This window comes from Erpetoichthys calabaricus, chromosome 7 (genome assembly GCF_900747795.2).
Source record: "Erpetoichthys calabaricus chromosome 7, fErpCal1.3, whole genome shotgun sequence".
NCBI classification, from domain to species: Eukaryota; Metazoa; Chordata; class Cladistia; order Polypteriformes; family Polypteridae; genus Erpetoichthys; species Erpetoichthys calabaricus.
The window spans coordinates 99,033,044-99,060,537 of NC_041400.2; the positions used below are offsets into that span (position 1 = coordinate 99,033,044).

The 27,494-nt window shown below is 36.4% G+C and overlaps 1 protein-coding gene across 1 annotated transcript in view; it reads right to left on the minus strand.

The window, feature by feature from the left end:
* The window catches only part of cenpe (centromere protein E), a 105,672-nt gene extending 91,773 nt beyond the window's left edge, over positions 1–13,899 (minus strand). Inside the window, exons 1-10 of the mRNA XM_051929640.1 lie at positions 13,506–13,899; positions 13,211–13,302; positions 13,043–13,132; positions 12,675–12,793; positions 10,509–10,628; positions 8,236–8,317; positions 7,804–7,871; positions 7,662–7,727; positions 2,821–2,872; positions 2,549–2,636 (exon numbers count right to left, since the gene is read on the minus strand). Coding sequence (XP_051785600.1) covers positions 2,549–2,636; positions 2,821–2,872; positions 7,662–7,727; positions 7,804–7,871; positions 8,236–8,317; positions 10,509–10,628; positions 12,675–12,793; positions 13,043–13,132; positions 13,211–13,302; positions 13,506–13,561 — 833 coding nt within the window. The 5' untranslated portion in view covers positions 13,562–13,899. The remainder of the gene's footprint in view (positions 1–2,548; positions 2,637–2,820; positions 2,873–7,661; positions 7,728–7,803; positions 7,872–8,235; positions 8,318–10,508; positions 10,629–12,674; positions 12,794–13,042; positions 13,133–13,210; positions 13,303–13,505) is intronic.
* Between the last annotated feature and the right edge of the window lie 13,595 nt (positions 13,900–27,494).

Consider the following 27,494-nt stretch of genomic DNA (forward strand, 5'->3'; position numbering starts at 1 on the left):
GACCTTGCTTCAAGCTAACCTATATACATAAATAATACAACTGCAACTTGCATTTATAATTGTATTTGTGGTATAGCCCTACGGAATCGTATTAGGGCCACTGTGAAGAAAAAAAAATACGGACACAGGGAAGAAAAAAAAAAAAAAACTATATGTCGAGAATAAAGTCGACATTTCCACTTTATTCTCATTGTTTACTTTATAATTAAAGTAGAATGTCGTAAACTAAACTTCATCCTAAAATCATTGTTTAATTTACTAGATTTTCTCAAACCTCGTCATAAGTTAATGTAGCACATTAAATGCTTTGTGTTGTGTTCCCCGACCCAGTTGTTAATCACTACGCTCCTTAAACTGACTTCCTCCGCACTAATAGACAGCGATCACCATACAGAATCCATTCACTGTATGATATTCCTGCTCTCTGAAAATTTAGAATTTATATCAAGTATTTATCTTGGCATTCTAAATGTTCAGAGAGCATGAATATCATGTGAATGGATTCTGTGCGGCGATCGCTGCCGTTGCCTCCTCTTAGTGCAGAGGAAGTCAGTTTAAGAAGCTCGGGGAACACTTAACACAAAGCATTTAATGTGCTATATAACTTATGACGGGGTTTGAGAAAATCTAGTAAATTAAATATTCATTTTACAATGTTCTACTTTAATGACAAAGTACGAGAATAAAGTCAACATGTCATCACAATATTATACAGTACCCAGGTACATTACACTGTATTGAAAAATAAAACAAGTACAACTTGGCTTGCAGTATTATCCAGTAGTATAGAAACAGTATTTACACATCTGACCTTTTAAAATGAAAGCATCTCCAGGCAACAAGACGTGACTGCTTTTTTTCGGCTCTCTGTCCATTTTCACCGCGCGGCATACCTATGCTACCACCCACTATTTGGTGGTGTAGCAGTGAAAAAGAGCCCTAGTGCAACAAATCTGTGTTTAGCGGTGTAGCAGTGAAAAAGGTCCCCACTTGAACAGTTTCCCGCTGCGCCACGTTCCGAACGTCGTTTAGGCAATTTAAACTGGTGTTGCGGTATAAGAAAAATCCATATCATAAAAAAAATTAAAAACGGTTTTCGGTATGAACCGGTATACTGCCCAGCACTACCTCACATTTTTATGCAATCGTTTTGTTCACCCCACTGAATTAAAGCTGAAAGTCTGCACTTCAACTGCATCCGAGTTGTTTCATTTAAAATTCATTGTGGTAATGTACAGAACCAAAATTTGAAAAAAGTTGTCTCTGTACAAATATTTATGGACCCAACTGTGTATATGTGTGTATATACAGTAATTGTAGGAAGACATTAAATAGGTGTTGGGACCTTGCTGTCATGAAAAAAGTAGCTTCACTGACAAGTAACAAGACCACTGGAAATTATCAATTGTTTGATTTCAGCTGATGTAACAGCCACCCAGGAATTCAACAAAGGAAAATATCTGAAAATAATTATTGGAGACATTACAAGAGAACAAAAAAAAAAACAAAAAAAAAATCACACCTGGACTATGAAAACAAAGACTGCAGCAACCAAAAATCAGTTAGTCACCTGACATGATACTTTTTGCGTGACTAATTTGAATCGTTCAGGTTGCATGTTAAGGCACTCAGATATTTGGTGTTAAGTGTTAACCCTTGCCAAGGATTCTAGAGTGAAGTGATACAGGGTGTACATTTAAAACAAGGTTTGGCCATCTTGGATTAACTTGACCATCAAGAAAGAAATAGTGGACATTTTTATGGCAAAACAAAGACATACCTAGAAGACTATAACCAGGAGTTAATACCAGAAAACGTCTTTTAATAAACAATAACGTAGTTATAATGCTCACCAGTTTAATCTATGCAATCTGTGAATGGAGAGGACACTACACTATGACGCAAGTAATCTACAAAATTAATGCGTAAAGAAGACAATTCATAGAGTGTTAGTAAATTGGAATCTTATTAGATAAATTAAGGAAAGATCTACTAAAATATACAGAAATTTAAACAGACAGTATTATTTAATATTTAGAAAGCCATTCAGTTGAAGGAATACTCCATCCAAAACAATAGTTTTAAAATAATAGTTTAATCTGTTATTTATGTTGTGTTATTCGTAGCAATGATTGAAAAAAATCAATGGAGACAAACACTGAATACAAACAATATCAAAACATCATAAAAAAAATGAAGTTACTTCTGTCGCATTTTTCAGACATCAGACATCCAGTTTTATGCTTCAAATACACATTTGGATAATTGCTATGTAAACCACTTCCTCAAAAATTCACTTGTGTACAATTTTTTTTCCTGAAAATTTTGATATAATTTGCTTTTGTTCAGTGTTGACCCTCCAGTAAATTCCTAGTGCATCTGTATTTTTATCATCTCCATTCTCTGCAAAATTATTATATTAACATTTTTCTCAGCTGTAACTACAAACAACACAGTGCATACTTCAGATTAAAAAAAAAAAAAGAAAGTTTTTGGGTGGAATATTCTTTTAAAGTAAATGTGAACCTTCGTTTCAAAAGAAACTCACCCTGCTTGTCCATCACTTAGTTTTTTGATAACTTGACCAAGAATGAATAAACTTTTATTTATATTGCACCCTTCTTTCAAGCGTAGCCCTGCAACAATAAAATAGTCCATTATCATATTAAAAAAGGTATCAAAACATTTAAAATGAACAAAAGTTAATGTCTGTAGTTAGGCATGGCTAAATCATATGATGTACAGTATATGGCATATTATATTTATTCCTACAACATCCTTAAGAAAACAGTAATTTCAGGATCAAAATGAGCACAATACCTGCTGCACCAGTTTGGCTTGCTCTTTCGCTTCCTGCCAAGTCAACCAAGTTCTGTAAAAAAAAAAAAAAAAACACTTATAGAGGTAAATTATTGGTGAAGACATTTCATTTTAGAAGAAAGAAAAAAAAAAAAAAAAAACACCCAATGTTCGATACTTTGCTGACGAAACAGAGCACTGCATGTTGTCAGAAAGTCCCTGCCAGGAGTGTGTCGGTAGCCCCCTAACCACTTCTGAGAACAGTGAAAGTAAAGGATCCAATTGAGATTCGGTCAACTTTTTCTTTTTTCTTAATGTAAGACAATCTTGTGTGGGTTTTGTGTAGGTAAATTCTGCCTTTTTCCAGTATATATTTTACAAAGCTCGTAATATTACAAATAAATCACTTGTCCATTACATGCGCATGATCTACCTACATACATACATACATACCTACATACCTACATACATACATACATATATACATATACATACATACATACATATTATATATATATATATATATATATATGTATATGTGTATGTATGTATGTATGTATGTATGTATGTATGTATGTATGTATGTATGTATGTATCTATCTACTGTCTACATTCTACTGTTTACAGAAAACGGAATGAGGCCTACGAAGAAAAGAACACAGTACCTACAGTCAAACATGGTGGAGGTTCTAAGATGGTTTGGGGATGTTTTGCTGCCTCTGGCACTGGATGCCTTGACTGTGTGCAAGGCATCATGAAATCTGAAGACTACCAAAAGATATTGGGGCGCAATGTAGGGCCCAGTGTCAGAAAGCTGGGTCTGCGTCAGAGGTCATGGGTGTTCCAGCAGGACAATGACCCCAAACATACCTCTAAAAAGCACTCAGAAATGGTTGAAGACAAAGCGCTGGAGAGTTCTAAAGTGGCCAGCAATGAATCCGGATCTAAATCTGATTGAACACTTATGGAGAGATCTCAAAATTGCTGTTGGGAGAAGGCGCCCTTCAAATCTGAGAGACCTTGAGCAGTTTGCAAAAGAAGAGTGGTCGGAAATTCCAGTTGAGAGGTGTGGGATAGGTATAGGAAGCGCTTGATTTCAGTTATTTTTTCCAAAGGAACCAAATATTAAGTTGAGGGTGCCAATAATTTGGTCAAGCCTGGTTTTTGAGTTTTGTGTGAAATTATGTCAGATATGGCTTTTTTTCCCTCTGTTTTTGTGTTGTTCCAATGCAAATAAAGGAAATAAACGTGTATATCAAAACATTTGTAATTGCAACAATTTTCTGGGAGAAATGGTGCATTTTCTGGGAAAATTCCAGGGGTGCCGATAATTTCGGCCATGACTGTATATAAATAATATTAACGTGTATCTGTTTATACTACACCAAATCAGTTTTACACAGTGCTACAAATCTTTATCAGGATCATAAAACTTAGAATATTTGTTCTAATTTGGATGGTGAAATTGGGTTTCACACAACTATTTATCATGTTTTTCTTTTTTTTTTTTTTACTCTTGATCAAGTTTGCTGTGTATTGTTTTCTGTTCCCAGAACATTTTTATCATTTCGAATATTCCTGTACTTAAACCACTAAAAGGAAATTTTATTTTAGAAAATGATTTTTTTCTAAAGACAAGTTTTGAATTTTGAAATTGTTGTGGTATAATTTGGGCTCATGATATAATTCCTTCTCAATATATTTTCTCAAAGAACAAGGTCTGGCCTTCACTTATATATATAGAAAATAATTTTTTTAGCAAGGCAAATCAATGATGTTTGAAAACAGAACATGTGGTGAAACTTCTTATTTTTACCACTTTAAAAAGAAAAACTACACACTGCTTGATAGAATATCATGACTTTAAGGTGTTTTCAGCCATCTTGACATGCATTCTCTCCTCACTTTGTGTTATTTGGAAGTTTATTTCTAAACTTGTGACAAGAAAAATAGCAATCAGAGTGAATTTTGTAGGAAAATACGTAGTTGGTGTTTTATGTTTATTGCCCTAAAATTTCTTCTCATAACATACTGTTCTTTCATCAGATGTATAAATTCTGAAACAATGTTTGGTCTTCATTTGGACATCAAGAAGTTATGCTTTCAGTAAAGCATGCTTATATCAGTCATTTATTTGAACAATGCAAAGGCTGAAAAAAAAAAATATATATATATTTTTTTTTTAACTACTTGAAAATAACAAATATGTACAGTATGTTAGCTGTGGACATTGCATTATCTTTGTTTATTTCTGATACATTATGCACCACATTTATGACATTTGTGAGCTTATTTCCTCATTTATGCTAATACATCGATAAACTAATTCAGATGGCTTCCTCTGTGGTAGGAGAGAAACTGGACAGCTTGGAAACTGTGGCAGATCAGAGAATGTTGTCTAGGCTTTGGTCTATTATTGAAAATGCTAATCACCAACTTCATAGTGTTGTGGTTGGACAGAGGAGCATTTTCAGCAGTAGACTGAATAGCATCAAGTGCTCCACTGAATGTCACAGAAAATCCTTCCTCCCCACACCAGTCAGATTCTAACTCCTTTTCCGGTCACTAACCCATACTTTAAGCTATTACCCTTTTTCTTTATTGGATATCCAGGTACATTTTTCAAGTACTTGAAATATGCAACATACTATCTGTTCTTGTGCAATAAATTGTCTTCTCTTCACAAGAGAATAACCTTATTTGTTCTCAGAATGTGCAATATTAACTTAAGGTGCAACACTCTGCACTCTAGTTTGATACTTACATTTATTATACTCTATATTTACATGATTACTTTATACTTGCTCTTAGTGCAACATGTTACAACTTCACAACAGACAAGGGACATAAGTAATTTCCTTCAGGATTAATAAAGTTTTCTGATTCTGATAATGTGTACTGTATGCCACATACAACCATTTAGAGACTCTGGTATACTACAACTTGGTTCACTTATGAGTAGCCAAACATTTCATTATGAATTGTAATAGCCACCTCTGAAATTGTGAGAAATATGGATTTATGCAGAATAAGCAGCTAATAACCAGAAAAATCCCATATAGAAACAGACAGCATGCAAAGAGAAAAGAGACAATGCCCAACCAGGATTCTGGAATAATGAGGCAGCAGCAAAAACCACTGCACCACTGTACAATCCCATGACTAGTCATTGTCTGCTTTGTGTTTGCACTGTCTCACTGTGGCTAAGTTGATTTTCCAACAACAATCCAAGAGACATTCACATTAAGTTAATTGGTGGTTCCAAACTGGTCCTGTATAATTGAAAGTGTAAGTGTTTGATTGTGTGGGCCCTTCAAGGGACTGAATACCTGTCCAGTGTTGTTTACTACCTTGAACCTAGAGATGGTGAGAAAGACTCTGGTTCCTACAATCCTGAATTGGAGTGAGTGAAGTTCAGATTTTAGGTTAAAAAATGTTCAGAGCAAAGTTGATTAACACAGCAAGTCTTAAGACAATGGGCCTCAGTTATACTGCCACTGGTTAATTGAAGTACTATGTAATTAAATAACTAGTTTTTGGTACACAATGTGTGTATTTTTTTCACTTTCTTATATAATTCAGTGGAACTGCTTACTCTTGAACATTGCCCACAAGTAAACCATTCCTGCTTTTCCTGGTGGCTGAGTTCAGCATTTGTTGATGAAAATGGAAAAACAATTTTACAGGGAGCTATATTCCTTTGAATTTAAACGGGTAATTAGTTGAATAATGGGAATTTTGGGTATAAATATCATTTCATCCTGTAAAAATGTTACATTTAAACTTGACTGAAGCTAATTCTTTGATATTTATTCTTGTACTGTTAATATGTGTGAGAGTTTAGTTCAAAAGTGATAACTTGAAACAGGCCTAATGTACAGAAACAGTTTACCTCAGAAAAATTGGAGAACTAAAATTGGAACAAATAAGAACCGAAATAAACCCCAAATAACCTTACAATATGAAAAAATGATTAAAAGGTAAAATAAAGTAGAGGAAACCGTAAATCCTAACCTTGCAATAAGAACTATGTACATATGATACAGAAATAGAAAACAAACTGAACTAAAGGTGGCTTCACAGGTTAGTTTTTACTTCATTCATTCAAGACTTTTTTTGAGTTTACTACCAGTTGTACGTTCACAGGGAATTTGAAAGAGTATTTGTTTTTATTTTTAAAATATTAATATGGGTTTACTCTAAAACTCCTAGCCAAGCAATAAAGTTCTAACACTGCATTGTGTATTACTTTAACTTATTATAAACAAGAAAAGAACTGAAAAGAAATATTGTGAACTACATACAGCATGAACCGTGGAAAGCATTTACATGTACTAGGATGGCACAGTGGTGTGGAACAGAGTTCTGCATTACATGACACTATTATAGTGATATTAAGTAAACATTATTTAAAGGGGATTTAAAGTTTAACTCGAAGCTAAAAACTAATAATCTCATCACTGCATTAGCATCAAAGCCTAAAATTAATACTGCTTCAAGATGTGAACTGAAACATTGGGATTTAATACATTCTTCCGCAATAAAAGTATACTTTTATACAAACAACGTTTGAAGGTTTATATTATAAGGGAGCACGACAAAGCTACTAAGTTAAACAACGAGCAGAATTACATGTATGGAATTCAAGGTTGTTAAAAAGGTACGAAGACAAGTTTAGAAGCGAGATAAACTAAGTGGGGGCATTAAGACATGAGATAAGAAACAGTTGATGGACAAAATATGATCATTAAATTGAAACATCCAGAAAAGGAAAGAACTGTAGGGGCAACCAGCCAACCTAGGTAAACTAGGCTACAAAAACGAAATGGTCAACCAGTTATTTCCTAAATGATTCTACTTACCAGATGTGACACCATAACAGCACCATTCTCTGCATCACTGTCACTTTTTTCTCTGCTTTCCAGGATCTAAGAAAATAATCTTTCAATTACTAATGCAGTCTTAGATTAATTAATAACATTTACGTATTGATCAACTTCTTACCATACGGAAAATTGTATGAGATCGACTACTCCGTTCATTCATTTTGGTATATCCATAATGGCGATTTTCTTTGGAAATAAATAAAAACAATCAACATCTAGCATTAATTTAAATTCCACTGTTAAAATAAGTGAGCTTTTTAACAAGAATTTCTTTAACATACTATTGTTCAATAGAAATTGAGGACAGTATCTAGATGGTACATTTTTAAAACGGTTTATAAAAAAAAAACAAAAAAAAAAAACAAACCACACACACACACATAAAAGAACACATTCTATCTACATCATTTAAAGGAAAGAAAAATGTCTTGAAAATTAGCCTAGAGCATTTTTTTCAGTACACCGAACAGCTTTTCAAGAAGGATTTGTATAGTAAACATGGCTCTACTCTTCAGTAATGAAAACGAGAAACCAATTTAAAACTTCTTACTTTCTCCTTTTTTAATCCACTCAAGGACATGTTTAGGACACATCACAACCTCTTCTGTTAAATCAGCAACATAAACTTTTCTCTAAAGGATTAAATAGATAAAGAGATAATCATTTATCAACCAGGATTTAGAACCAAATATAGAGAGTTGGCCAATAATATTGCATAAATTAGTTCATAGTCACATTTGTACGCAGAACTACCTCACGTTTGTATAGGTCAAGCAAGACACAATACAACTTTATAAACATTTGAGTACAAGTGTTAACTGGAGAGAAAAAAGTTAATATTCTTATATTTAACAGAACTTCAATTATGTTTCTTCTATTAATGCAGTCCAAGACTAGAAGCAGCATCTTACATTTATATGAAAGTGTATAAAACATATATTTAACACTGAGAAGAACTACTGCATACTTTTGCCAAAAGCAGCAGAAACACCTGACGTATATATATATTAATTCAAGGTGATTGCTAAGAATATTGACAATAAACAGGGCACTCTAATAAATCATTTTAAGGATATCATCACTGTGAGGAGTTTTATGATTATGGTGTACACACATTATTATGGGAATGTGTAGTTCCTGTTTATCTTGTACGCAGAGTTTTGCGGAATAATAAAATCATCTTAGTAAAAAATAAGCATAAGAATGGATAACAGGCAAGTGGATTTCTCAAGTTACATGAGAATTTTTCTTCTTTTTTCCACATGGACATTTCCACATCATTTATTGTTGTCCAGAGTAGGTAACTGTTGGGTCTTGCTCAGTTTGAATCTGTTATGTACTTTCTCCACAAAATCATGCGATTAGAATTTTTTCTTGGCCACCACTACAAACTACATGGGGTAAACAACAAAAAATAAAAAAAACAAAACAAAATTTGGGCAGAGAATTGCTTTAAGTACCTGTTTTTAATATTCTGAGCAAAAAAAAAACAAACAAAAAAACAAAAACAAAAAACTGATAGTTTCTTAAACTCCCCAGACACACACCTCTCCTTTTGAACGTTTATTTGCACACATGTTAAAAATGGCCCCAATATTTATCATATTTTCAGCTTATGGTTAATTGCCTTCTGGTTACCATAACAAAGCAATAAAGAATTCTTCACAACAGGGTAAATTACGTTGTTTCCACCTTCTTTCTCTTAGGAAACTCCAGTGCACCTAACCATATTCACAGAAGTAAGTACCTTTTTAAATGTATTAATTTCTGGGAATTTATTAAATTTCCGGGACAACATTAAAGAAATGTCAGCAGTTACTGTGGCCTTTTTAAGCTCCACCCCCAAGTTAACAATTATAGGAGCAATTAAAACATTTTCAAGATAAGACTGTCAAGCTCATCATAGGTGATCATCAAAAGATTTAGCAGCCAATCTAACTAAAAATATATATTTTTATTTGTTCAGCATTTGTTAAGAATGTTACTTTGAGATAGATGGGTTAATTTCATGATGTGATATGGTGGGTAGTACTACTGCCTTACAGCTCCATAATCTTAGGTTCAAACTGTGATCCAAGAATTGGAAGAGTGGAGTTGTCACATTTTCTAGTAGTGTATGAATATTTGGTAGACAGTTTTCCCACCTACATTTGATAAACTAGCATCTCTAAATGACTCACAATGCTCCACAGAACATGAGTAACTCTAATGACAATAAACAAGTTTAGAATAAAGAATTCACCCTGACCCCACCTCCTTGCAACTATCAGGAAATGTTTCCATTTTTTTCCTTGCAAAAGACGAGAAAAGCTAATGTTCATATAAATTTTAATGAAATTCTCATTCATAATATTGTAAAACAGGTTATACCTTCTCCATTTGCTTTCAGTGTCAACCAAAAAGGAATACTAGTGAAATAGTTGCTCAATTTTTTTTTTTTTCTCGTAAAAATCACAATACACAATTTTAGTACAACAATAGATTAAGTGTTTGACTAAAAGACATACAATCAGAAATTCTGCTCATTTGATCACTTTCACAAATAACCATTTGCCATTTCATGCGGCTATGGTAAATCTATGTCCAGTCAGTATATTCTGGCCTATTCTGAAGTTAAACCTGCATTTTAAAAGATTAATTGTAATACTTATAACAAGAAACATTACCATTACAGATAAACTATTTTCATAAAAGAAAACACACTTTACTATAAATACTGCAATAATGAGCACATTTCTATTTAACAGATAAAACACACAGAACCATACAAAAATGGCAAAAAAAAATCCACATTGACCACAATAGCTAAAAGCAATTACTTACATGAATATCCTCACGAATTTCTAAAGGCTTCTTTTTTCTACTGTCACACAGGAGATCTGTGATTGTTTCATTATAAATTTCCATGTAAGAGATACGAAGAAGAAATTCTCTCTGAGGTGTCTAGAAATTGTAGTGAACACACATTAAAACATCTATTAAATATGAAGACCAAATATGCTAGATGTCTTAAAATTTTAAATTTACAAAAATTAATCTTGTACTCCGATAGTCAAAATTGCACTCCAAATATCAGACCCATTAAGCTTCGCTAAAAAATTAAATAGGCTATTCACAAACATAAGCTGCAAACCATATACACTGAATTAGGCAAACAGTACAAAACAAGAAAGACCACAAATTATAACACTTGGTATTGCTTAAAATGCCTTTTTATAATTGATTATATTGCAATATTTTTGGCACACTATAATCCAGCAAAAACTAGATTTAGATAATTGTCCCCAGGGAGAACTTTTGCTTTTTACAGAATCTCTTTAAATAAATACATAAATAGGTAGATAATTAGTAAATACATATATACACACACACACACCCACCCACACTTGGGTCTGAACACACACTAGAATTACTGTAAAGCAAGAAATATTCAAAAGAAAGGAAAGTTCTGACTTGGCTGTCACTGACACACATTATGCAGATTTATTGCTGTTGGTATAAAGGAGCCCCAGTACCGTTTGACTCACTTCTGTTCAATGATTTGTTGGTTGAAAGTACTCTGCGTTAGTGTGTCACAGAGAGGATGTGCACAAAGTTTTGTTTTCTTTCTCTCCGTCGCTATGACCACTAGGGGGTCCACAGTGTGTCCTTTAACCGAGCTTGTCATTTTAATTAGCCTATTGATTCGGTTGGCCTTTCTCGAAGTGATGTTACCATCCTAGCACACCATCGCACAGAAAAATCGCACTGGCCACCATAGAGTTACAGAAGATATGAAGTATTGCAATTGCCACATTAAAGTTACATTGCCTCCTAAGGAAAAAAAAAGCCTGCTCTGCCCTCTCTTATATACAGAAGTACCTCTGTGTTCTGAGATCAGTCCAACCTGTCATTAATGTGGACCCCCAAGTACTTGGAGCGGATCACCTCTACATCCACTCCCTGAATAATGACTGGACACAGAGGCTCTTTGGGGCAGGGAAAGTAAATAACCAGCTCATTGGTTGTGTTGGCAAGATGCAGGCAATTCTCTTTGCTCTAAGAAACAAACTTTTCCACTCTGTCTCATTCCATATATCAGTACACCCCATAAGGGCAGAATCATCTCACAAATTCTGCAAGTGACAAGACTTGGTGTTAAATATTTATAGTCTGAGGTGTACAAAGTGAAGGAGACAAGACTGTTCCTTGTGTTGCTCCAGTGCTTCCCACATCCATATTAGAAACACAGTCCTTGAGTCTCACAAACTGTGGAATGCCTGACTGATGGTCCATTATCCAAGACACCATAGTCTCATCCACCTACATATCTCTGAGTTTACCTCTTAAAAAGCGTTGGCTGGACGATAGTGAAAGTGCTGAATAAGTCAAAAAACAGTCCTCACAATGCTGCCAGCTTTGTTCAGGTAGGAATACACCTTGTGGGGCAGATAGATAATTGCATCCTCCATTCCAGTCTTTCCCTGATGGACTCACTGTAGTTTGCCTAAGTGGTCTACAACAAGAGGACTACAACCCTGCCCAACACCCAGCCCATGAAAGCATCGAACAAAGTAGGAGCAAGAACACACCCCGACAAACCCCAGAATCAACTGGGAAAAACAGAGGTTCTGCCTCCACTCTGCACAGCATTCACAATACCAGCGTACAGGCTGGCCATGATATCCAGCAACTTTGGTTGGGGATTCCCATGAAGTCAGAGGATATCCCACAGGGTATCAACTGACTTGAATGCTTTATGAAAATCAACAAAGCCTTCAAAGATTTGTATAAGGTGTGTGTGTGTGTGATGAAAATAATATAGCATTCACCTGGCTTAACCTATTATTCCATTTCACTTATTAACATTATTGTATACCTAAAACCAACCAATTTTTGTATTTGAAGCACTTTATTAAGGGTATTTCTTACTCCTTTCCTCTCTCTGTACAAAAACAGAGGAAAAAATTGAGTTCTAAATTTTTTGGAATAGAAACAATAATAGCTCACCTGATCAATACATTTAAATATATCATTAATTGCCAGTTGGATGATTCCATATGAAGCATCATCACCCATCATTGTAAATGTCTTTCCTGATGATGTCTGGCCATAAGCAAAAACTGTTCCTGAAAGGTAATAAAAAAAACAACTTAAGCGGCACAATGTTTAAAAAAATACTATAAATACTATAGACACCTACTTTACTGTAATACATATATATGTATTTTTTTATACACACACACACACACATACATACATATACACATGTATATAGTATACATACACTGGAAATATGGCCTTTCACTTACATGTGTAACACATTGTCGAAACTAAAACAAAAGGTGTAAAGATGAATAGTATTTCGTTTAACTCACCATTATAACCCTCTAGAGCAGAAACCACAACAGGGTGAGCGATCTGCTGATAGACTGTAAGAGTGTTTTCTTGAGCACTGAACACTCGATCTGTAAATCAGAAACATGAATTAGCTCTGTAAGACGTATGATGTATTACATAAACCAACAACGATTGACTCAACTTACCAAATGTGAAAGATTTCGTGGCATCATTTTGTGAAACACAATGCTCTTCATCTTTCCAGTACAAAGTGACAGAGCTATCCACTTCCATCTCCCTTTTCAAAGAACAAATCATAAAAAGTATGTAAAATAAACGTAATGAGTTCTTCTCAATTGCTGTCAAGGTACGCTTCTACTCAAACAAAGTACATTTTTAAAAAATCCTCTCCAACAGCGATAGCTTAGGCATACCATTAGCTGAAAACAGTCATGAAATAGTTCGACTTTGAACAGTTATTTCATACTTTAACCAACATACCTCGAAATTACAGGGCGAACCCTTACACAGACCTTAACAGAACTTTCTTCAGTCATTTTAATTTTCTTAATACAAAATTACAAAAAAAATCTTCCACTCCGCCTGCAAAGAAAAATACAAGCCTCTCCTAACGCTTTTTCAAAACCGTGCCGTTACACTCTATTGGGCAGTTTTGCTAAGTTCAACCCACAGTGGAGCCGAAGGAGGGGGTGAGGTTTGGGGAGGGAAATATATTTAATGTTTCGTCTTTCAAAACAGTATGTAAACGTTCAGCTTGTCGAACTTCAAAAATACAATATATTTTAATTAATTATAATTCTTTCTTAACAATTAATTAAAATTCTTTCTACTCATCTTGAATATTAAAACTGAAAATAATGGGAGAGTCCTTTCAATACAGCTTTATTTAAACATTATATACAGAAGCATCCTGTCGTTACGCCCTTCTCTCCCAAAATGAGAGGTTACGGTGGCCGAGATGGTCCAAGAAGTGTTTTCATCGAATACACATCTCTCAGCAGCGTGGAAAAGTGGGCGTTAAATATGACAAAGCTCTGATGTATGGTAAAAGAAGGGAGTGGTATGTTTAAATATGAAAAGGGGACAGTACATATTTTAATAAACATACATAGGTAGCTTTAGGGGAACTTTTTTTTGGGAAAAAGTATTATTACTGTTATAAAAGTTAGTGCTGTAAATAGCGTTGTACATATATCCGTACACGAGACTACTGGAAGTTTTTTTTTCCATACATTGAAATAAATAAACGCGCCGATGATAATTAAAACTAAAGTGGGTTTTTTTCAAGACGTTGATATACTGATGGAATTCGTGCACGTCACTGTACTGAGGTTAGTTACATCATCCTGATAAATGTTTATGATTTCAGCGAGAAAAATGGTTCAGTCTAATACCAACACCCCAATTAACTCATCATTCTGTTTCTAACAGGGGAACATCGGAACGAACAAAAACAACTTTTAGCATGTTTTGAACCTGCGCTTTTTAAATGCCTTTAAATGTAAACCTGCGGAAGAACTAAGCAGGTCTGACCTCATCTTACTGCCAGCTGTAACATGTTATTGACAGCAGAAGCTCCCTTGTTATATATACAATGTATGTGTATATATATATATATATATATATATATATATATATATATATATATATACTGTACTAGCAAAATACCCGCGCTTCGCAGCGGAGAAGTAGTGTGTTAAAGAGGTTATGTAAACATATATATACATATACATATCTACATATACACATATCTACATATAGATAGATAGATAGATAGATAGATAGATAGATAGATAGATAGATAGATACTTTATTAATCCCAGGGGGAAATTCACATACTCCAGCAGCAAAAAATATTAAATTAAAGAGTAATAAAAAATGCAGGTAAAAAACAGACAATAACTTGAATAATGTTCAACGTTTACCCCCTCTGGTGGAATTGAAGAGTCGCATAGTTTGGGAGAGGAATGATCTTCTCAGTCTGTCAGTGGAGCAGGACAGTGACAGCAGTCTGTCGCTGAAACTGCTCCTCCGTCTGGAGATGACACTGTTTAATGGATGTAGTGGATTCTCCATAATTGATAGGAGTCTGCTGAGTGCCCGTTGCTCTGCTACGGATGTCAAACCGTCCAGCTCTATGCCAACAATAGAGCCTGCCTTCCTCACCAGTTTGTCCAGGCGTGAGGCATCCTTCTTCTTAATGCTGCCTCCCCAGCACACCACTGCGTAGAAGAGGGCACACGCCACAACCATCTGATAGAACATCTGCAGCATCTTACTGCAGATGTTGAAGGATGCCAGTCTTCTAAGGAAGTACAGGCGGCTCTGTCCTTTCTTGCAAAGAGAATCAGTATTGGCAGTCCAGTCCAATTTATCGTCCAGCTGCACTCCCAGGTATTTATAGGTCTGCACCCTCTGCACACAGTCACCTGTGATGATCACGGGGTCCATGAGGGGCCTGGGTCTCCTAAAATCCACCACCAGTTCCTTGGTTTTGCTGGTGTTCAGTTGTAGGTGGTTTAAGTCGCACCATTTAACAAAGTCCTTGATGAGGTTTCTATACTCCTCCTCCTGCCCACTCCTGATGCAGCCCACGATAGCAGTGTCGTCAGCAAACTTTTGCACGTGGCAGGACTCCGAGTTATATTGGAAGTCCGATGTATATAGGCTGAACAGGACCGGAGAAAGTGCAGTCCCCTGCGGCGCTCCTGTGTTGCTGACCACAATGTCAGATCTGCAATTCCCGAGACGCACATACTGAGGTCTGTTTGTAAGATAGTCCACGATCCATGCCACCAGGTATGAATCTACTCCCATCTCTGTCAGCTTGTTCCTAAGGAGCAGAGGTTGGATGGTGTTGAAGGCGCTAGAGAAGTCTAGAAACATAATTCTTACAACGCCACTGCCTCTGTCCAAGTGGGAGAGGGATCGATGTAGCATATAGATGATGGCATCTTCCGCTCCCACCTTCTCCTGGTATGCGCACTGCAGAGGGTCGAGGGCGTGTTGGACCTGTGGCCTCAGGTGGTGAAGCAGCAGCCGCTCCATGGTCTTCATCACATGTGATGTTAGAGCGACAGGCCGGAAGTCATTCAGCTCACCAGGACGTGATACCTTTGGGACTGGGGTGATGCAAGATGTTTTCCAAAGCCTCGGGACTTTCCCCTGTTCCAGGCTCAGGTATGAAGATGCGCTGTACAGGACCCCCCAGCTCTGATGCACAGACCTTCAGCAGTCGTGGCGATACTCCATCTGGACCTGCTGCTTTGCTGGCACGAAGTTTCCTCAGCTCTCTGCTCACTTGCGCTGCTGTAATTGTGGGTGGGGATGTCTCTCCTATGTTGGTATCAGCAGAAGGATGTGTAGAGAGTGCAGTACTCCGAGGTGAGAGTGGGTTAGGGTGGTCAAACCTGTTAAAGAAGATGTTCATTTGGTTTGCTCTCTTCACGTCTCTCTCGATGGTGGTACCCCCGCTTTGAGCTGCAGCCAGTGATGATCTTCATCCCATCCCACACTTCCTTCATGCTGTTGTTCTGCAACTTCTGCTCCAGCTTTCTCCTGTACTGCTCTTTCGCCGCCCTGAGCTGGACTCGGAGTTCCTTCTGCACGCGCTTGAGCTCATGCTGATCACCGTCTTTAAAGGCCCTTTTCTTCTGGTTCAAAAGGCCCTTGATGTCACTTGTAATCCATGGCTTGTTGTTAGCATAGCAGCATACAGTTCTTACTGGAACTACAGTGTCCATACAGAAGTTGATGTAGTCAGTAGTGCAGTCAACAACCTCCTCAATGTTCTCCCTATGTGATCCCTGCAGGATATCCCAGTCTGTAGTTCCAAAACATTGTCTCAGAGCATTCTCAGCCTCAGGGGTCCACTTCCTGAATGATCATATGGTTACAGGTAGGACTCTCACTTTTGGTTTGTAGTGAGGCTGAACCAGAACCAGGTTATGATCTCCTTTCCCAAGCGCAGGCAGCGGGGTGGCACTGTATGCGTCTTTAACGTTTGCATACAGTAAATCAATAGTCTTATTTCCCCGGGTGTTGCAGTCCACATACTGGGAGAATGCAGGTAATGTTTTGTCCAGCGTCACATGGTTAAAGTCTCCAGCGATTAGCACAAGTGCCTCGGGGTGCTGCGTTTGTAACTTAGCAACAGCAGAATGGATGATGTCACTCGCTATCTCCACGTCCGCCCGAGGAGGAATATACACGATGACAACAATGACGTGTCCAAACTCTCTGGGCAAGTAATAGGGACGCAGACTTACGGCCAACAGTTCGATGTCCCTGCAGCAAGTGGAGATTTTGACTTTAACATGTCCAGAGTTACACCACCGTGTATTAACATAGAGAGCGAGTCCTCCTCCTTTGTGCTTCCCACAGGTACTTGCGTCTCTGTCCGCTCTAACTGTGCTAAACCTGGGTAGCTCCACATTAGCATCTGGGATGGTGTTAGTTAGCCACGTTTCGCAGAAACACAACAAACTGCATTCTCTGTAGGTTCTGACATTTTTCACCAGCGCAGCCAGTTCGTCGATCTTATTTGAGATTGAGTTCACATTTCCCAGAATAACAGAAGGCACCGAAGGCTTAAAACGCCACTTTCTCGCAAGCCACTTCATTTTTAGCTTAGTGCCGGCTCTGCTGCCACAATACCGCCTTCTTGCCTCGTCAGGTAAATAGGGAACCACACCGGCACTGGCATTTGTTCTCAGCGCTCGAAGTTGAGTACTTGAATAGGCGAGTCTCGGCGTTTAAAAATCCATGCCCACGTTGTAAAAGTAAGTGTGTCCAGGGAACAAATCCACATAAAATAAAGTGGTAGGTGTGATCAATAAATAAAAATAGAAAAATAAAAGTAGAAAAATACACATACACATATAGTCCTACACGGAGCTGCTGAAAAGGCTGCCACTCTCGGCGGCGCCGGATGGTAGAAATACATATACACATCCACATATACACATATACATATATATACATATACAAATTTACACATCTACATATATACATATGTACATATATATACATATAAGAAGCTCCCTTGTTATATATACAATGTATGTGTATATATATATATATATATATATATATATATATATATATATATATATATATATATAAAATGTGTGTGACAAATACCTTTTTGTTTGATCATAAAGATTTAAAAAATATGTCAGTTAATTTTTTAAACTCTGATATTGCTACGCTTGCAACAAATTTAATATTACATTAAATATGTTTCCATTCAATAGAGCTCTGCTTATTTTATGTTTTTGAACAGTAAAGAAACACCTTTCCAACGGGAAGGATCGCACCAGCTTCAGGTGTTACATCGGCTAGTTTTAATGCAACTGCCTGCTTACAGGTTACAGATGTTAACTTTTATTATTTTTACAGTGGTGGTCGTTGCACTATTCTGTTGATCAAAAGTATTTTAGATAGGTAGATAGAACTTTATTTGTCCTCAGGGTGAAATTTGGGGTTTTACAGCAATTTGTTAAATAGATTGATAGATATTTATTTACCAATTTCTACCATCACACGTGTGAGTAGGATTGACAGTACATTTCATAACTGAGCCTGCCTTTTTAATTAGTTTTTTGATTTGGTGAGGCTATCTTGAAGTGATGTTAATGGCCCAGCACACCACAGCATAGAAAATCGCACTTCCCACCGTAGAGTTGTAGAATATGTGAAGGATGTCATCTATACTAATAAAAGGCAAAGCCCTCACTGACTCACTGACTGACTGACTGACTGATTGACTGACTGACTGACTGACTGACTGACTGACTGACTCATCACTAATTCTGCAACTTCCTGTGTAGGTGGAAGGCTGAAATTTGGCAGGCTGATTCCTTACAGCTTACTTACAAAAGTTAGGCAGGTTTCATTTCGAAATTCAACGCGTAATGGTCATAACTGGAACCTCTTTTTTCACAATATACTGTAATGGACGGCAGCTCGATGGCCGTGGGAGGAGGAGTTGAGTGTCACGTCATCACGCCTCCCACGTAATCACGTGAAAAGACTGTGAACGCAGTAGGGACAAATGAAGGAGGAGCCGCAAACAGCGAAGAACAAAAAATTCATTAAACAATTGAGAAGGGAGCGAGTGAAGCATACAAGCATGTTCATAAGGGAAACAAAGCACGGTGTAAAACGTAAGTTTAAATTAAGTTTATAGAAACGCTCCGGCTGCGGATTGCAATAACATATTCGCGAGATAAAAGTTTAATGAGAAGACACGAGGTATAAACGAACCACACGCCGTAGCGCAACGTTAGGGGCAACAGTTTCAACCATTCTATGATCTGCCTCTCGCAACTGAAAGACAGCACATGGCGGATGTTAGCCCACTTGCTGACCGCAACGTTAGGGGCTTCAACTCTGGCGCTGATGATATTCGATTCTCGAGAGGGGATGCAGTGAGTGTGTATGCCTGATGAGCCCAGAATTAAGGAGAAACACGTGTCGCATACTCTTTGCATTATTTGAAAGTAAACTATTAAAACCATTCTATGATCAGCTTCTGGGAACAGAAAGAGGGCACGTGGCGGATGTAAGGCGACTTCCTGACCAACCACAAGCGTAACCTGGCAGGTAACCATCCATACAGTCAGATTGTGATTCAGAAAACGAATGCCATGAATTTAATTACCACGATCTACATACTGTCAAATAAACGAAACACACGCCGTAGCGGGACAGTTGTGAAAAGCGAGGTTCACAAAAAAACAGATCCTTAACAAATTGTTATTGGTATATTTTCGATCCGTTTAAAAAGGTTTTACTTTCTTCTTAAAAAATTAAAAGCAGTACTTTGCAGCAACGAAGCGCGAGAATTTGGCTATATATATCTGCTTCTCACAATTAAAAGAGGGCACATGGCTGATTTTAGACGACTTCATGACCAAACATAAGTTTTACCTGCCAGGTAGGGTTACCACTTTTAATACAAAAAAATAAGGGACGCATACTGCAGTGGGTGCCACATCCCAGTGCCAACAGTTTGCAGACTCTACTTAAAAGACCCACCCTCCTCACTGGACAGTTAAAAAGACCAATCAAACTAACGATGGCATCAAGTATTACCCAATCAAAAGTAGGAAAGGAGGCATCTTCATAAAATGCGTGTGGGATGATTTGCATGAGAGGCTGCTTTAAAAAAAATGATAAAAAAAATATGGGACAAATTCCGTCCCGTATTGATTCAAAACGGGACGCGCAATTTCATTCTCAAATACGGGACGATTCCGTATTTTAAAGGACGGGTAGCAACCCTATAGTGCCAGGTAACCACCCATACAATCGGATTGTAATTCAGACTAGGAATGCAATGAATGTAATTACCCCGATCTACATACAAGGCAAAAGTCTTGCAACATTCAAAGATGATGGCTTGGGATAAGTACACCATAGAACATAAAAGAGCTTATGAAGCCTTGAACCGAAAAAAGCAAGATCTCAGAGATCGTAAAAAAAAAAAATAGGAGGTAATGTCGTTTTACTCGCTGTAGATTTTAGTCAAACATTACCAGTTATTTCACGAGGGAGACCAGCAGATGAACTCAACGCGTGTTTAAAATCCATGCTTCTCCCACGCTCGGTTATATGTCGCGTGTTCTCGGGTAGGTGCACCAAAAAATGTATACATTTAAGCATGTAATGAGCAAACAAAAAATGAGGTATACCCAAAGGCACTGCAGTAGTACTTAATGTAACTTTACTTCTTAAATGTTAATGTTTTACTGTTTAATAATTTATACGCTTCTTATATGTTGTTCAAATTCTTTTATCAAAATACCAGTGACAGCGTAATGCACGATAACGTGGAGTGAATACACCATACGCATCCGCCCACGGCCGCCCTGGTGTGCGCAGATAGGAGTTGATTCTACAATAAAATAAAGATAAAAACCCAGGATTGTTTCCTGCCTTGTGCCCTGTGTTGGCTGGGATTGGCTCCAGCAGACCATCGTGACCCTGTGTTCGGATTCAGCGGGTTGGAAAATAGATGGATGGATGGATAAAAAGAGTAATACAATCATCACCCATAAAGCGGATAGTAGACGTGACGTTCTATATGTGTACCAGATTTCAAGTCAATAGGTGAAACGGTTTGCGAGCTACAGGTGATTTAAAATCCTGGACAGACAAACGAATAGCCACGGTAGCACATTACAGAAGAAGATTTTACTGTTTAATAATTTATATTCATATGAAATGTGCTTCTTATATATTACTTCATATTCTCATATGATAATGATGTTAATGTTGTTTATATTGATTTCTATGTTATTGAAACTGCATGTATGTGTGTATATGTATGTGTATATATATATATATATATATATATATATATATATATATATATATATATACTAGCAAAATACCCGCGCTTCGCAGCGGAGAAGTAGTGTGTTAAAGAGGTTATGAAAAAGTAAAGGAAACATTTTAAAAATAACGTAACATGATTGTCAATGTAATTGTGTTGTCATTGTTATAAGTGTTGGTGTTGCTGTCATATATATATACACATACACATATATTATAACACACTACTTCTCCGCTGCGAAGCGCGGGTATTTTGCTATATATATATATATATATATATATATATATATATATATATATATATATATATATATACACACAGATATATATGCTTCAGCAAGGAACTTAGTCCCATTTGCTGAAAGGATGTTATGGAGGAAAACACTGGAGTTGCTTTGTTTCTTTAAAATGTTGATCACGGATCAAAATGACCAGAATATTCCTGCTTCACAAATAACTGACGTTTAACTGTTTTTATAGTAAAACTGACAAAACAACACACGTGCACACACACGCACGTACACGCACGCGCACACACTTAAACTCACAAATCGTGGGTCCCACATACTACTGATTATGTGTATGTGTCAGGGGCGATCATCAAGAGACGCTGGTTTATCATTAACCGAAAGCCGCCCGGTGATTTCTGTTACAGTATTCCGTATTGGCAGCATGTCATTAAAGGGCGATCTGTTTCAGCAGGGACATTAGTCCTGTTTGCTGAAAGGATGTTATGGAGGAAAACACTGCAATAGCGCTGTTTCTTCTGAATGTTTATCAGTGAGCAAGGATCAGAATGATCAGAATATTCCTGCTTCACAAATAACTGATGTCTGTTTTTATTGTAAAACTGACAAAACCACACACACGCACGTACACACACACAACACACACACACTCAAAGTCACAAATCGTAGGTCTCACACACAACTGATTAAGTGTATCTGTCACGGGCGATCATTTTTTTCACCTAATAAAACTTTAGTTCGTCAAAGTTAGAAAGCAGCAAGGTGATTTCTATTACAGTATTCGTTATTGGCAGTATTTCATTTAAAGATGATTCACGTCGACCAGGCGAAAGAGTCTCTTATTTTGACAGGACGATGTTCTTAAAAAAAGGCTTAAGCATTTTTGATTGACTTACAAAAGAAAACAGTTATTACTTACCCTCTTTGCTTTGAATTGGCTTTTTAAAAAACCTTTTTGATATAATTTATTTATGACAGTTTAAAATAAAAAATAGTGCTCAAAATTATAATGCGGCGTATCTAACATGAAAAGGTGGTGGTAGGAGTAAAATGCTAACTCACAGCTAAATGATCACTGGTTTGTGTCCGGGGGGCTTCCTTTCTGTTATTTTATTTATTTATTTATTTTTACAAATTGCTTTGAGTAGTAAGAAAGGCGCTATGAAACGTAAGGAATTATTATTATTATTATACGTGTGAATGCGTGATCAAATTCAGCCGCTGCGTAGTGGAGTATAAATAGGGACACTATGGGCTCAACAATACCACAAGTTCATTGAAATAATTACACAGTAAGGTGCGCACGCAATACAAACATAATGTGTATATTATTGAAGTAAAGGTTCATATAAATTGATTACATACAAATTTTTAACAAGTTGAGAGATGTAAACTGGTTAAAATGCACGAAATTATACATGTATTGCTTTATAGTCCACATATAGTGTATGTATATTATTAAAATAATGATATACAAATCATATAAAATGGTATAGAATCTGCGTCGTAGTCTTATTTGTGTTTTTAATTAGTTTGCTTTAAAAAATCTTACGGCACACATGTGAACCGTTGAAAATCGCTGATCTTAATCAATTTGTTTTAACGCATGCTCTGTGCAAAATGCTGTCATATCTTGTTATTAAACATGCACGCGCAGCGATGTCCTGATGTCTGCATTCTAAGGGTGCAGGTATATTAAACGTTATTCACGTTTTACTGGGATGCTCTGTGATTGAGGGCGGACAGTAAACTTTGTTAAAATCCATCCATCCATCCATCCATTTTCCAACCCGCTGAATCCGAACTGATATCAAAAAATACCAGTCGTCAGTTGTATTTTCAGTCATTTTGGCGTGTTTACTGTTCTGTTACCAAACAATTCTTCAACGGGGCACATCAACAAAGAAATGTGGATAGTAAGATTTAGTAAAATATCAGTAATAATAATACATTACTCGACACCCAGTAACACTTTACAAAGACATTTAAAAGACAGTTTGTTAAAATAAATGTAGCAATCCATTGTGCTATAAGTGATAGCTTGCTCTTAAACATTTGCACAGGTGGTTTTTCCTGGGGATAAAAAAGGAAAAAAAATCAATGGGAAAGGCTTTGTTGTTCAACTCAAATTTCACTTCCGCCATGTGAGTCATTAAAACTATTGGAATGAAATATAGTTCTATATAAATAAATAAATAAATTTCCTAGCACAACCACCCTTTAACCCCTGTACATTGGAGAGGAATCTTGTTTTCACAGCAGGTGCAATTATCCTATAAAACACATAGGAGTTCTGTGCACCGTTTTTCATGGGAGATTAAAACTCATCAAATGTATTTTAAAAACTTGTAGCAGTCTGTGGCATTCCTCATCTGCCATGGCCCATTACAAAATGAACGCCAGGCAGTTAAAATTGTGCACAGTTTCTTTAATAAGCCTATCAGACAGTCTTTTATAGCACTTTCATATCGAGTGTGTCTCTTAATCCCGTCTAGCAGAAGAGACACTCATTTCCACAGCTTGGTCTATGGTGTAGAAATGTGTGCCCCCTGTCTTCTGCTTGCAAAATTAATACTGGAATTACAAAATTGTCCACAATTTATTTCAAAAGATTGAAGGAAGTCTTCTATATCACTTTTTTGTCTGCTATGTTCCTTACTCATCCACTCATCCACTAATTAAAAAAAAAAAAAATCAAGCGCTTACACTGTCTTTTTTAAGTATGTCTATGAAAATCACTGTGAGTAGCCAGAGAAATGCTATATAAATGTAAGATATTATTATTATTATTATTATTATTTAGTTTTTTTAAAATTCAAATAAACCTGATAGGACTTCTTCCAAGATATGTGCCACTCTAGGGTACCAACAAAGTCAAATTAATTAGGAAATTTTGTGATCAGTTTGTTTAAAGTATATTGAGCAAAAAATAACTTTTCATCATCTTCTCATTTCTAATTTGGCATTTCATGATACAGTATATACTGCAAATATACATTTAAATTGTAACCGCTGACAATTATTTACTCATGTGCTTGCGTTTTCCATAAAACAGCTTCAATATGTGCACAAAGTATAGGTAATAAAACACACAAATTCTGACATTAGCATGACTGTTGAAAGAAAAAACAGAAACTATTCTATGGAGCTTTCATAAATTAATCATTATATACCTTTTGATGTTTCTTGATATATTTTGTAATCAGATTTTTAAAATATTTTTTTATTTTTACTGCCACTTCACAGATCAACAATCCCCAACTTGGTCACTGGAATAAGTCTTTAAACTTTTTTCCTGTGCCAATTAATACATTTTCCAGGTTTCACTACCCATCTGAAAGAGTTGGCATCAGGTTGGGTGGCACTTTTAAACTGTAGTAGTATGAGCGAGTGTCAGTGTGGCAAGCACTAGACTGGCATTTCTTTCCGTCTAATTTTTTATCTTTTGGCCCAAGCCTGTAAATCTCTTTTTGTAAATGGGTGGCTTGGATAGAGAACAGATACTAACAATTTTCAAGGCTATTTTTTAAAAATACTGAAAGATATTTGTGTATGTGTGTTGTGGTGCCCCATGTTGTAAGTGTTAGATCCATTGAAGAAGTCAACTTAAACAAAGAAAATGTACATTTTGCAGGTTTCTTTGAAGTGTTTTACATTATAACCATATTATTAATTGGTGCGTGAATATAATTTTTTCAAGGGGATGACCTTTACTATTGTCAAAAAGACTAGCAGGGCCAGGAGGAATATGAAAGTTATTTGTTGAGTTTAGGAGACAAAGGATACTTGTAAGGAAGTTCATGCCAGTGCTATCGGTGTACATTCTGGAATTTATAAAACTGCTGATATTATTTCACAAAGATGTTACTGGCCTGGTTTTATGCTGATATTAAAATGGCTACGTTTTCTGATAATTATAATCATTATTTTAATTAAAAGACTATAACTGTCAGAACAGATTCAATAAAATGTTTCAATATCTCAGTTGCTGTTTGTCGGACTCTTTAATTGACTTGTCATACAAATGTGTATCAGTGGATATTTGGTACCTCATTTGACAAATAATATGAATGTTTCAAAATCTCATAGATAGATAGATAGATAGATAGATAGATAGATAGATAGATAGATAGATAGATAGATAGATAGATAGATAGATAGATAGAATTTTATTTGTCCTCTAAGAGAAAATTTGCTTTTTTTAACAGAGGCTGAATGAATAAATAAATTAATATATAATGAAAAAAATAGCCAATCCAATAACACTTTGAGCTGTCTAATGTTCATTCTGCATATAACAGTTGGGGCTCACAACTCTGAGGCAAAAGCTCAGCTGTAGAAGTGAGTGTCCCTTTGAGTGGAGAGGACAATGGGACATAGTAGACTTGAAAGTGATGTAGAAGACTTTCATCAATCTTTAACCATGGATTTCAGATAATATTACTTATCCAGGGTTCATTTTGAAAGCAGCAGATAGGGTGCACACAAGCGGCTCTGCTCCAGCCATGGAAATGAGTGTTCCCTGTAGGGGATAGGATACAGACACATAGTGGAGAAGATTATATATAAAACTATACCTACGACCTTTTAAAATCAATTTTGCATAATTTTACCTCTCTAGTGTTCATTTTTTAATCAGCAGTCAGAGGACACACATTTTACGGCTCTGCAGCAGCCATGGAAATGAGCGTCCCGACCATGTGGATGAGACAAGCGTTTTCATTCCAATAGTTTTAATGACTCACATGGCGGAGGTGAAATTTGAGTTCAACAACAAAGCCTTTCCCATGGATTTTTTTTTCCTTTTTTATCCCCAGGAAAAACCACCTGTGCAAATGTTTAAGAGCAAGCTATCACTTATAGCATGACAATGGATTGCTACATTTATTTTAACGAGCAGTCTTTTAAATGTCTGTAAAGTGTTACTGGGTGTCGAGCAATGTATTATTATTACTGATATTTTACTAAATCTTACTATCCATGTTTCTTTGTTGATGAGCCCCGTTGAAGAATTTTTTGGTAACAGAACAGTAAACACGCCAAAACGACTGAAAATACAACTGACGACTGGTATTTTTCGATATCATTTTAACAAAGTTTACTGTCTGCCCTCAATCACAGAGCACCTTGGTAAAACGTCAATAGCGTTTAATATACTTGCAGCCTTAGAACGCAGACATCAGGACATCGCTGCGCGTGCATGTTTAATAACAAGATATGACAGCATTTTGCACAGAGCATGCGTTAAAACAAAAGACAAGCGGCGCGCAAAGGCACGCGAACAAGAGGAGTTCCGCAGCAATCACATCTCAGTGCACCTAAGAGAAGGGACACTGAATTCTACGAGGCACAGATATTTTAGAGCACCGGTTCAAATATATATTGATTGATTAAGATCAGCGATTTTCAACGGTTCACAGGTGTGGCGTAAGATTTTTAAAGCAAACTAATTAAAGACTTCTTTGAAGAAATATGACAAAAAATAAGTCTACGACGCAGATTCTATACCATTTTGTATGATTTTTGATATCATTATATTAAATGAAATGCTGCCAATAAGGAATAATAGAAATCACCGTGCTGCTTTCTATCTTTGAGGAACTAACGTTTTATGGGGTGAAAAAAATGATCGCCCGTGACAGATACACTTAATCAGTAGTGTGTGCGACCTACGATTTGTGACTTTGAGTGTGCGTGTGTTGTGTGTGTGTACGTGCGTGTGTGGTTTTGTCAGTTTTACAATAAAAACAGACATCAGTTATTTGTGAAGCAGGAATATTCTGATCATTCTGATCCCTAATCACTGATAAACATTCAGAAGAAACAGCGCTATTGCAGTTTTTTCCTCCATAACATCCTTTCAGCAAACAGGACTAATGTC